The sequence below is a fragment of the Chaetura pelagica genome, unplaced genomic scaffold (genome assembly GCF_000747805.2).
Source record: "Chaetura pelagica isolate M959 unplaced genomic scaffold, ChaPel_1.0 scaffold67, whole genome shotgun sequence".
NCBI classification, from domain to species: domain Eukaryota; kingdom Metazoa; phylum Chordata; class Aves; order Apodiformes; family Apodidae; genus Chaetura; species Chaetura pelagica.
In genome coordinates this window covers 583,645-597,195 of record NW_009954107.1, presented here as the reverse complement: position 1 = coordinate 597,195, position 13,551 = coordinate 583,645, and the positions used below count along the sequence as shown (strand labels likewise).

General features: G+C 37.6%; 1 protein-coding gene across 5 annotated transcripts in view; it reads left to right on the top strand.

Annotated features, from left to right (window-relative positions):
* SORBS2 (sorbin and SH3 domain containing 2) overlaps nucleotides 1-13,551 on the top strand; it is a 79,208-nt gene that overhangs the window by 58,949 nt on the left and 6,708 nt on the right. For all 5 annotated transcript variants that reach the window (XM_010002462.1, XM_010002463.1, XM_010002464.1 and 2 more), the window contains 4 exons: nucleotides 1,139-1,185; nucleotides 2,906-3,020; nucleotides 3,117-3,245; nucleotides 3,847-4,050. In XM_010002462.1, the coding sequence (XP_010000764.1) occupies nucleotides 1,139-1,185; nucleotides 2,906-3,020; nucleotides 3,117-3,245; nucleotides 3,847-4,050 (495 nt within the window). The remainder of the gene's footprint in view (nucleotides 1-1,138; nucleotides 1,186-2,905; nucleotides 3,021-3,116; nucleotides 3,246-3,846; nucleotides 4,051-13,551) is intronic.

Genomic DNA, 13,551 nt, shown 5'->3' with positions numbered 1-13,551 from the left:
TACAGTTGATGATATGAACATCCCCTCCCATCGAAAAGACAAATTTTTAATAACATCAGAGAACAGAAAAATGCTTTTCAATTTAGGCTGCCTTATTTGAAAGAGACCTGTAATGGAAAATGGTATTAGTATTACAACATGCAAGTTGTCAGGATCCCTGAAATAACATTAGAGACTTTTTTACTATAGCAAAGATGGTGATGTAGATGTGCTAAATTTGCTAGCCTTTAGAGGACAAGAAGGGAGAGAATGCAGTGAGACCATCTGGCCTGGGAGAAAGGCAAATGCAGAACTTATAAGTCCCTTTTTATTCCTCTTACAAAGAAATGTGCACCCCATCATGACAAACAGTATCTCTCAGAAACAGTGTGATCAGCTCATTCTAGTCACTAGATTACCCTGGAGAGAGATTTCTGAAAACACAGCAGTCTCATCTGCACAAGTGTTTGCTGAGAAAGATTGAATCCCTTTACCAAGTATCCTCACATAAAGTGCTAGTCACTTCTTGCACGTTCCTCTGAAGTACCAACTGCTGGTTACCCCTCAGAGGCAGATACTAAATGAGTGAGGCTCTTGGGTTGAATCACAGTTTGTGTTTTCAGCACAGATTTGAAAAGAGTGAAACTAAAGGTGTTAACTACAGAGGTGAGGAGAGGTAGGAATATTTTGCAGTTTTGTTTTTCAAACAATCTTGAGCTTACAGACACTTGGTTGTAGAACTTGATAAATGTATGAAAGGAATTATATGATGTGATGGCTTGTGATAGCAAGAGAGCTGCACAGGTGACTCAGGAGATCACTTCCAGCCCTGTGTTTTTCAGGCTTTCTTAAAACTATGAACATGATCATAGAAATACCTAGAGATCTAGTTGCCTACAAATCACATTGGAATTTATTTTATTTTTACTATTGTAGTTTTCTTAAACAACATTTCAAAGAAGTCTGTATTAAAATGTAGCTGTGTCCCAAACACCTACCTGTCTTTAAAAAGCTGTGTATTGGATTGCCTGTTACTGCAGAAACCACTGTAAGACTCACATTCTTTTCTTTTTGGATCTTACTTACCTTCTTAAAAGCTGAAACATTTACCATCTAGTAATACTGCCTGAATGTATTAATGACTTTTTCTACTTTTCAGAAACTGCCAGCTCGAGCTGTATATGACTTTAAAGCTCAGACTTCTAAGTAAGTACTAGACTTTTGTTCATTTAACAATTCATAATTCAAGAAAACTCTTGCACTTGTTACATCTAATTGCTGTTCTAATTAGTTTCAAAAGCAGATGTCATGGAAGCAGAGGACTCTGCTTGCTGTCACAGTAGTCTCTGCATTAGCAAAATGTGTGAGAAGTTATTTTGTAATATATGTCTTATATTATAATATTCTCCATTGTATTTGTTTGAACATGAATGGCTGTGCATCTTCAGCCTTCTAAAGCATGAGTCCGGAGGGTCACCCATTCAATGCTCTTTGTTTATGGTGAATTTATTTGGATTACACAAGGTAAAATGGTTAAAAAGCTGTCACAGGTAATATGCTTATCAAAATTATTTATAAAGCTCCAGCATCTTCCTGTCCCTCTTAACAGACTCTGCAGGATGTGACAAGTCTCCTACCAAGACAAACAACAGTGGTACCTAAGAAAAACAAAATCAGGAAACACTGTTCTAGGATATGAGAGAGTCAGAGTAGAGTGTCTGTATTTCTGTCCTGCTTTTTTGATGATCCAAAGCATTTAAAATATCTTTAGATATGGCTACACATTGCCACTAGAATTACAGTAGCTGTGTACAGTAGAAAACTCATAATTTGAATTATCTGAACTGCAGGTTATCTCTTGAAAAACCAAATGGTTTATATAGCAAAGAACTCCCAGCCCACGATCTGAAAATGTTCTTAAATCACTTGACACTGTGAAGACAGGCTGAGCAAGTTGTGAAGACAGGCTGAGCAAGTTGGGGTTGTTCAGCCTGGAGAACAGAAGGCTCCAGGAAGCCCATACAGAAGCCTTCCAGTACTTAAAGGGGGCCTACAAGAAAGATGGTGACAAACCTTTTAGCTGGGCCTGATGTGGTAGGACAAGTGATAATTATTTTAAGCTAAAAGAAGGTAGATTCAGACTAGATATAAGGAAGAAGTTTTTACAATGGGGCTGGTGAAACACTGGAACAGGTTTCCCAGAGAGGTAGTAGATGTCCCATCCCTGGAAATATTCAAGGTGAGGCTTATAAGGGCTCTGAGCAACCTGATATAGTTGAAGATGTCCCTGCTTACTGCAGGGGGTGTTGGACTAGATGATTTTTAAATGTCCCTTCCAAACTAAACTATTCCATGATTTGGTATCCAGCATGAAGAATATCTCAGGCCACAAGTATCAGAAATTGTGAGAACATAATTCTGTGTTCTTCACACCTCCGAACAGCTGCCTGGGAAGAAAAATGTGTAGAGGAGAAGCATGCCAAGCTGTGCTGCTGTAAAAAGGTAGCAATGGGCTGGAGACATGGGATATATTCTATGGTTTTCCATACTGATTTCATAAAGAATACCAATATCCCTCAGATGCTGCCATAAAAGCAGCATCTAAACAGGAAACATAAAAGACATTACACTGCATGCAGACCCTATACTAAGTGCTCTGGTAGTAACCAGCAATACCTCCCTGGAATCACAGTGTCAAACAGGCCTATACAGCATACAGATAATACCTGGGATTCATAAATGTGAGTAATTTCATTTTATATGGTATAATCAACTGGTAAATGTACCACAGCTGTGATACTTTTTCCTCAAATGTTTTGTTGCTACATTCCGTTTCAATTCTGAACTGTAAAAATCTTAGAAATTAAGCAGGCAGAGGAGTTCAATGAGAAGCTGTAAACATCTGATCTAAATAAATTTGTTACAGAGAGCTGTCCTTTAAGAAAGGAGATACTGTCTATATCCTCAGGAAAATTGATCAAAACTGGTATGAGGGTGAGCACCATGGAAGAGTCGGAATATTCCCTATTTCGTATGTCGAGGTTTGTTCTCTGTTTTAATTCCTTTAAGTACTTTGGGTGACATGTCCACAGACTGTCTGGGAATGATGAAAATCTGTGGGTTTTATCTTTCTTTAGAAACTTTCTCCCCCAGAAAAAGCACAGCCTGCCCGGCCACCTCCCCCTGCACAGATTGGAGAGATTGGAGAAGCTATTGCCAAATACAACTTCAGCGCAGACACAAACGTGGAGTTATCACTCAGAAAGGTACTGTTTAGATATTTATCAAAATAACGTGTCTAATGCTACACAGGATTTATATACAGGTAAATCCTGTGCTTTGGTACACTCTGCATTTAATATTTGCTATGCACAAAGCAATGCAATGGTAGAAAACTACTAACAGAACAGCTTATTGGTTTGCAGTCTTTCACAGGTACCTGCAAAGAGTTTAAATATGTTGTGTGTGCAAACTGGATTGTGGTAGATTAGGAAAAATGGACTTATTGGTCACTATTGTACATTACAATTAGAGTGTTAGCTAGTACTTTGTTGGCCAACAATTAAAACAGGGTCTGTTCCAAATAAAAGTTTAAATGTTAATCCCCACCCAAGAGTAGGAGACTACATGAGATTTCACTCTGATAAAAATAACAGTATATGCAGTCCATAACTAGTCCCCCATTTTGCTGGACTGGTAGTTGTATAGATGGTATGTGAGGAGAAATGTTAAAATGGAGATGATGGTGATTCTTAAGACTGATAGGAAGCAGCACTGAAGAGAAAATTGTGTTAAAATAAGACCTGCTATTAAAAAACTTGACTTACAATATGCCTGATGATAACTCACTTTCGTAATGCATTTCAGGGAGACAGAGTAATTCTTCTTAAACGAGTTGATCAAAACTGGTATGAAGGTAAAATACCTGGAACCAACAGACAAGGCATCTTCCCTGTTTCCTATGTAGAAGTCATCAAAAAGAATACATCGAAAAGTGTTGATGACTACCCTGACCCTCCAATACCCCAAAGCTATTCTAGTGACAGAATACACCATTTAAGTTCAACTAAGGTAAGCATTTTTTTTCTTTCCTGTCACCCCTAGAGTGGGTTTAGGACTCATAAGGTTTTTTGTTAACATAAGATAATACATGATTCATGCATTAAGTACACTACATTTTCTTTCCTGCATGGGTAGAATTGCATTAATAACTTGTTATTGAAGTATTTTTATGTGTCTTACATTCTGCCAGGATTTTTATTCTTTTCTTCATAGGCTATTATTGAGAATAGGGTCAGGTAAAATTCGGGCAGAATAATAAGCCAACAGAAGAATCTCAGTCAGAATTCGAGCATTAACGATATGTCTAGATTTTTCATACTGCAGTGTGAAGACAATCCCAACAGCATGCAAAGGGCAAGAGAGGGCAGTTTGTATGGAGACACAGCTTGCCAAGCCCAGTTCTGTGCCTTTCAAAGTAAAGAACAGCTAATGATTCTTTACTGTAACCTTCCTCCTTTTGCCACTGACACTCTGGAAGGAGGCTGCTGGTACAACAGAGGTTCTTTGGGGTGGTATGGCAACAGTCACAGTATTGTTTCTTTTAGCAGTGAGACAAATCTCATCACATTGTCAATGAGCTTGGATTCAGACCTTTACAGCTGTAACTTCTCACACCATGTATATGTTGTAGGTTCTGAATTCTTTTCCTTCCTAGTCTACATAACCAGCACAAATCTTACTGCACTGTGCTGCAAAAAGATTCCTGTATTCCAGTTTATTATTCACTCATGAGATTTCAGTCACCCATGAGGGAAACATAGCCTCTTTGGCAGTGCTAGAATCCAAGAAAGTGGTTATCAAAAAAGTGATAAGCATTAATGTATTATTGAGGATGTGCAGTGCTTGAGATGGAAACTTTTCTAAAACTTCCTCTTTACCTGTGTTTATCTCTTCAGCACGCCAGTTTTGTGTGTAATTAGACTTCTTATCCTGCTATTAATTTCTATTTCTTTCAGTTGGTTTTGCCCCCTTTTCTACTCTAATATACTTGCATTTTGGTGCTCGTTTAGATTCTTCAATTTTGAGACAAATACCACATTTATTTGCAGCTTTGGGGACAGCTACCAAAAGATGTTATTGATAGACAACAGTGGCCTCTGAAAATACTGCTTATGACTAAACAACATTAGTTGGTTTTGGACAGTTGTGAGAAAAGGTCTAGTCTTTTTTTCCAGAATGTCTCATAACAGAACTAGCTCCTCTGTTTTCCATTCCAACAAAATGTTGAATTGAAGTAGCATTAAATTCTGTAGCTGCAGACTGAGGTATTTAATATAAAGCAACTTCGGTGCTCAATGCTACAGAGCTGTCTCTCTTTAGCTGCAGATGCTTTTCTCCCCATTCTTGATGGAGCAGGCTTGTCTCTAAGGCATCCTGCAGCTAAAAGCTGGTGTTTATGTAACCGCCTATAGCCCTTGTTGAGCACAGAAGATGCTTCACATCATCTACATTCAGGTTACAAAACTGCCCTGCCACTATAAGTTTTTATTAAACTAGTTTTGTAGAGAAGGAAACTGGAAGAAGTCTTCTTTGTAACATATAAAACTTTTGCAATCATCTGGTACCAGCACAAGTAAAAAAAAAAAAAAAAAAAAAAAAAAAGCCCTTGTTGAGCACAGAAGATGCTTCACATCATCTACATTCAGGTTACAAAACTGCCCTGCCACTATAAGTTTTTATTAAACTAGTTTTGTAGAGAAGGAAACTGGAAGAAGTCTTCTTTGTAACATATAAAACTTTTGCAATCATCTGGTACCAGCACAAGTAAAAAAAAAAAAAAAAAAAAAGAAAAATAAAGCCTCTACTGGCACTCTTAGACATCTTGTTCCTGAATTTAAGTGCATTCAGAAATGTTAATACCATGTAAGAAGTCATCCTGTCTCTGACTACCAAGAAGGACATTAGTAATCCTGAAGGTGTTCCAGAGTTTACTACAATTATTGATACCACTTTCTGTCTTCCTTTGGAGTTATTTAGCATGTATCACCTGTTGCTATAGCAATTGCATTAAACTTCTCTGGCCTAACTGCCATAAAAATAAATTAACAATACAAGATAGGAGAAAGCTTTGCTGTACTTAACTTGTCCTAGACCATCTATATCTTTAGCTGTTTTGCAGCCTGTAGCCACAGGAAACTAAAAATGGCAATGATGCCTTCTCAGCAATATTCCTGACCTTAAAGCCACAGGTTAGAGGCCCTTGTTCAAGGGGAAAGGTGAGGGAAAGGTTAAGTACTGCTTGCAACAGCCTAGCTCTGTTTTAGCAGACTGCATTTTATCAGTCTGTTGACTTTGGTACAGAAGACTTTGTAACAGAAGTTTGTCTAACTATGAAAGGCAGCTATTTGCCTCAAGAAAACTCAAGCAGAAGGTAAGCTAGCTTCCTATTTTGTCAAATTAAGCTAGACTTTTGAAATTACTTTTCTAATCTGGAGTAATACTTAACTCTAAAGTAGTCCAGATAACTTTGATCCAGAACAATTAGATACATATCTTTCTAACAATGAAATAAAAATCTTTTTCATTCAGTTTTGATTTTGAGGATTAATAGTAACAAAAATGCATTTTCAGTACTTACTGAAGGAATGGATATCTACTGATGCTGTGTACGTATGACTCACCAATCTCTCATTCTTACAAAAGGACGTTTCTTTTACCAGAAGGATACTTCAATCAATATTATATAATGGTACTCAAAATAGACTGCTGTGTACTGTGCTGTCACTCTAAAAGCATTGTTGACTGCCTACTTTTCACAACTGTTGATGTCATTTTGAACTAACAGGGTTACTTTTCAAGAAAAGTGCACTCTGTAGCTGCTCATGCCTTAATAAAAGTATGCAATGTATTAAAGATGTTTCTTAAGCATTTAATCAGAAGTAATAAGAAAAAGTAGAAGTAGTAATATTTGGATAACTAGAAAACACTTCAGTTGTTACAGTTTAAGAGAAATACTTAATGACACTGAAGTGTACTTCTGAAAATACTATTCTCAAAATAACAGTAATGGTTCAGGGAAAATTACATGAATATTAATTGTATGATTTAATAACCTGTGACAGGCTCACTAACAGAAAGTCATAAGTCACATAACTTTAGCAGATCATATGCAGGTCATCTTCATGAATGCAATGATTCAGATCTGTCTTGATGTTTGACATTTAAGCCCCAAGCCAGAACCTGATACAGTTTCATTTTTCAAATGTCTTTCCTGCTGTTCTGATTCATGTAGTAGTGATTTCAGACACCCATGCTCTTTAAATGGTACCCTGTAATCCAGATCATAGCACAGACATTTTTTTTTCTAGTCTACTCATATTCTAGTCATCCGTCATGCTTATTTATTTAAATTCCCATGCTTTTCTTATTTTTGAAGTTGCCTTCCCAAGCACTGTCCCCACTTTCCAGACACCTTTCCTCCTCTTGGTCACCCACTGATCAAAAGATTCTCCAGACTGCCACTAGTGACTGGTTTTCAAGGACTGTTGGTTCTTCACCTTCAAGCATGTGCATCATACTCCCTCCACCATTTCCAGACAGTTTTCTTTGTGACTTGGAAGAACTCAATTCTTTGGCATTAACAACATCCCAATCTGTAGCCATATCCCCAGGTAATGGCATTCATCAAGTTAAGGATGATCACTTAATTCCAAATACAGAGGTCTCTCTCAGCTCTCCTACAGCTGATCCTCTGCCCTTTCCTGTATCCACCTCTGTCTCACCTTCAGCCACCTCATCTCATGACATAGCATATAAGCATACCAGCAACAATAACAAAGCAGGAAAAGAAAAAGACCCGAGATGTATATTTGACTCTTCAGTTATCTAAGTGCCTCGAGACTTGTCAGATACTACAAGAGAAGGTGAACAGGTTGCCACTATCTGTAACATCCCTTCACCACATGAAGGTGACTCCATCTCTAGGGTGCTAGCTGAAACTGCTGAAAACAAAGAGGAAAACTGTGCTGCAGTTCTGTCAGTTAATATAGATGATCAGTCAAAGCCTCAAGAATCAGACTTCTACAGTGGAGCACAAGACACAACAGAAGAACTGACAAGACTCTATATAGAGGAGGATCTGGGACATGACAATTTAGAATTCTCAATAGCAAGTGGAGGAGACTCTGTGGTATGTTATGAAGGATACACTTCACCAAATAATGATAAGGTATTTTAATTTCTGAAAAAAAAAAAAAGTTTCTGTGCTCAAATAGCTTACTCAGTATAATTATTCTCTGCCTTTTCTTGTACTCACATTTTGGTGTTGTGCATAGGGACAGTTTTATACTATTGCATTGGATAAAGATAGTCCCTTCTCAGAAGTAGTAGTACCACTGTAAATTCAGTGGTGTATCAGTTCTGCTGATCCTTCCTCTTCTGGCCTTGTTAGCTGCCATCAGGCTTCTGATGTGAAAAGCCAGCGAACCATTTTCCTCACTGGCCCTGTCACATGCCCCTTTTGAGCCAGAGGCCCCAGCAAGCAAATGCTATCAACAGCCTTCAGAGGGGAGGGACATGCCTTCTGTAGAGACTCAGCTGTTGGTACTTCACATGTGTCTTCACCAGCTGATATACTTATAGCAGACTGTGTTACGAGAATGTGACTAATAATAACAGATCAGATTCTGTTTGGCAGTTAAACAGATGCTTCCCCCCTACGCCCTCCCCAGTTCCTCTTTGGGACAGTACAACACTGAACTATCCCAGATGTCTGCTAGCCATTAAATGCCACAATATTGCTAGACAGTTTCTTTGGTTTCTAGGCAAAGTTTTAGAACAGATCTTTTCTGTCCAGCATTTATTTCAAGAGACTGCTCAGGCAATTGCTTTGGCTGTCACATGTAAACATGCAACTCAGATACTTAGGACAATATATATTAGGCCAAATGTAAAACTATTTAATTTGCAAAATTTTGCAGGCTGACTCTGTCCTTACCTGACCTGAAAAACACTGGAGAAAAGAGTTAGAAATAGAGGGGAAATCAACTGTCTCAGATAGCAACTTTTTTTTATTTCTGAGGGAAGAATTTTCTTCCAGAATAGTGGAATGACAAATAGAAAAATCAGCATCACATTTCTGACTGTTCAGGATAGTTACATGACTCCTTATTCAGTATTTGATGTCCTTTCCAGCTGGTTTTATAGCACTATGACTTCTCATCTCTCTGAAACACTTAAGCCAGCTCTGTTTTCTATGAGAAGATCAGGAGATTCTGATCCTCACTTCCACCTTTCTTCTAATCTTCCATTTCACTCTGTCAAGGCACCAACTTTTCACTCTGTTTCTACAACATCCTTGTCTACTGCTTCCCTCTCACCTTCTCACCTTCCTAAACTCTTAGATCAGCAGAAGAATGACTCACCAAAGATAAAGGTAACTGCACCTCTTAAGTATGGATTGTTGCAAATCTTCATGTTTATTAAATGACTGCAAGGCTAACACTGAGTTTGATCTTTTCAGATTTATTGCTTCCTTTACTAATATTAAATAACATAGCACATGGAATATTAAGATAGGCCTTCAAATGAAACACAAGGTAAAACTATAACCATTAGGATACAATGAAATAGCTCCAAGAAGATACCAATAACAGGAAAGCAGAAAGCCTTCAACTCCATTTCAAGTCCATATCAGGACTTAAGTAACTCCTATTTAAATGACAGAAACAGACAAACACATGTTCAAGTACATAGAAATAAGGCACATTTGTATTTTAAAAGTATTTTCAGTTTCAGTCCAAGGCCTGGAAGAGCAGTCATAAATTTCACAATAAGGCATCACTACAGAAGGTCATGTTCTAAATACCAGTTCTGTTATTCAGAGGTCGGACAAAGATTATTCCCTTTCCAAGAATACACTTTGTGTCAGCATTCCAGCTCTGTGGCAGAAAAATGAAATCTGAAAACCTAATGCTCTAGGTAGATAAAGTCAATTCCCAGTGCAATTTAGACCCAAAGTAAATTTCCAGTGCTGACTTCCATTTGCTTAAGAAAAGGAGAAAAAGTCACATAAATGTGTGACAAACTGTCCTAGAAAAAGTGATCGTTACATCTATAGCCAAAAAACCCCCAGGCTTCTTTTTTTTTTTTTTTTTTTTTAATTTAATCTACCATGTCTTTGTTTGTGCTTATGGAAAACTCAGACATAATGGACTTGGAGAATTCTCAAGGTCCACCAAATCTGTTTGGTTTTTTTCTGAAGTAGGGAAGAGACATAAGGGTTCTTTCAGAGGCATGAATCCATCACGGGTTTAGGTGTCTTATCTCAAAGAAAGGGTAAAACACAACATTGCATTTATTTCTGCAACTTTGCATAATTTATCAGTTGTGCATTGCTTTTCATGGCTACTTTTTGCTTAGCCCAGCTGATAAATTTTTGAAAATTCCTCAACTACACTGAAATTATTTTTTAGATTACCCTGATATTCCTTGCTCTTGTTTGAGCAAGGCATGCTAATCCCAGCTGAAAATAGAAATATGTCTGTTTTGAGAGTTAAAAGATCCGTGCCTGGAAACCTAAACCAGTGTCCTGCTCTTCACTGAGCATGGCAGGAAGCAAGACACCAAGTAACCAGAGGTGAGATCTCCACCTGACAGACCCAGCTGCCTCAGTACTGGAAAGAACTAGAGGTTTAGTGGCTGTTACAGAGTTCTAGCGCTTAATTATAGTTTTCAAACAATTTCAAAACTGTATCATTTTTTAAGTCTAAGTAACAGGTTCCTTTATAAGCTTAATCAGTATTGACTTACCTATTTGAAAACTGTTGAAATTATTAGATACAGTCTTAGTAATGACAGACTTTTTGCACAAAATTTCCAAAAATAAGATAAAGATTTATTTCCTCCCAAGGATAAGCAAATGTTTTCCAGCTGTCAACACTGACTACATTGCCAGGATAGAGTTACATTAAAATAAGTGTAGCTGGATTTTGGCTGTCATCATTTGTTGCTACTTAGTCTACAGGCTGGACATGAGAAGGAAGGACATTTCCTATCTTCTCTTCATGTATATTGTCCATTATTCAAGTCTCCTCTCAACTGCTACAGCAGAATGAACATGAGAGATTTCCAGGACTCAAATATCACAAGTGAAGGGAAGTTCCTCAGAGAGTTCTTGAAATTGTAGCCCGATACTTTGGTAAATTTTTGTTGATGTAAAAATACATACACATATATGTGTGTGTGTGTGTGTGTGTATTTGAAATGTGGCTCAAATCTGAAGCATGACCAGGAATTTGGGCAGTAAAATACAAGGAGCTATGGGTGGGAAGTGACACTTTGATTTATGTTGTTGGAGGGGATGTGTCCTCCAAAGGAAGAACTCTGAAGACACTTCCCAAGGAGAAATGCCTTTTTGTTTGTTTGTTATTCACCCTTTCAGCTCCTAAAAGAGGGATGTTCTTCTGTCTTACTACAATCTACAATCACAAATACCAAAGGAAAGGTTTCCATGTCAGCACTCCACTCCTCTCACATACCCTCGACTCACCCCTGCCACTGAGAATTCACATTTGCTGCACACCCTCCCCAAAGAGCTGAATCCTGACAAATATTTAGCTGATTTATAATGACGTTAAGAAAACTATTATTTTTCCTTACAGTAGCACCCATCAAGTGTTTACTTGCTTTCTAAATGCAAATTTAAGGTCTGTGTTCTGTTTAACAGCAAGGAATTGCAACATTTGTCATTTGTATTTCTAAGATGGTATTTCTGCTTTGTGCTGTTGAGATTTTCTATATTATTAACTGAGCTACTTCAGTGGCTAAGCTTACAATAACTGTTCTTACTCCAACTGCATACACTGTACATTATTAATCTTTTAAATGTAACATGTAAGAGCATGTGCCAGAGCAGCAAACCCTTAGAAAAATGATACAATGGCAACAATGAAAACGCAATATACTAATACCCTTATTTGCACCTGTAATGCAATTGCTTTTAGTTATCAACAAAAGTATGTCCAGTTTGCATGTATGAATGAAGCAACAAAAACCCCATGATGCTTCATTCTTAAACTCTCACTTGACACAGCTTTTTGGTTTTTTCAGGCTAATTTAAAGAGAGGGATATTTGTTATGGGTAAGCCTCCTCGTAGCCCAGTGATGACTAAGAGATCCTGCAGCTCACCTGTCAGAGGTCACAGCTATTCACACAGGGTATGGTACTGGATGCCCTGTGTGCAATAATAGCATTTCCATGGAAAAGGAGCTCAGTGTCTAGTCTTTCAGTATTTTGCCTTTGCCCAAGTGTCTCAGCACTATCAGTGTGCTGTGTATTCTTCCTGTTGTGATTCTGTGCCATGTCTGAGTAAAGCCAGCAGGTCTGTGTGTGCCAAAACATATTTTATAAATTCATTACTGTTGTATCTCTGCAGTATTTCCTAGTATTTCCAGTGCTACAAGATCTAAGAGATCTTTATCTTTAGCCTGTGTTTTCCTATATTACTCATCTGTTTAAAACCATTCAACACTATCTTCTTTATCCAAGCAAGCACTGTTATTGCAGACTGTCATACTTTTTAGCCTCTCCATTCATATCTGCAGTATAAGTCACATCACTGTAACAATATTACGTAGCCAGAAAGTCAGATTGTTTAGCATTTGCATGCATTTTACTCCAAAATGTGATGTAAATTAAGGGGAAAACAAAACAAAACAAAAAACACCACCACACACTAAAATGAAAAAACCTAAACTAGATAAGAATTCATGGGTTATATTTTATTTTCAGTTTAGGACTAAATTATTATTTGCATTGGTTTCTTAATATTTGATAATGGGATTAACTGTTTTCCATGCTGTTGCTCCTGATTTTAGGTTATCATCTTTCTCGTGGCTCACTTTTTAGAATTTGAATTTTAATTTAAGATACGGAGGTTTGTGTAGCTTTTCACAGTTTTGCCTTTTTGGCAAGCCTCTGTTAGCTACCAGATATGAGGGACAGTGCTTTCTTTGTGTCTTTGAAAAGAGACAATTCAATTATAGGAAGGCCAGGATTCTTGTAGTAGCAGATCAACACCATTCCAAAGGAAGTTAAACTGGGAATAAGATCCATAAAAAAGAGATTAAGCCCTATTTCAATTTTGCATGTTACTCCAAATGAATGGCATGTAATCAATATATTAAGAGGACTGTATTGGTGCATTTATGTCTTTAATTCCACAACTACAAGTGCAGAAATTATACACCTAATTTGCATCTTCAGCACTATAAAAAACTATTATATGCAAGTGCATGTCAATCATGCACAAAAATCAGCTGTACAACTGGGACCATGGACTTGACTCCACACAATGGGGTTTTTTTGTATCTGGCCCTACATTTTTTTTCCCAAGGAACAGAATGTAGTGAACTGAACCATGGTTGGAAATTAGAAATCCTAAGCACCAAGAGCTTACCCAAAGGTTGATGCATTTTGTATTATCTCTCGAGCACAATTAGCCAGATCTTGCAACAGTCCTCTTTCTAGCCAATGCCACTGTATATGGGAATGAGAGTTTAGGGAAACAA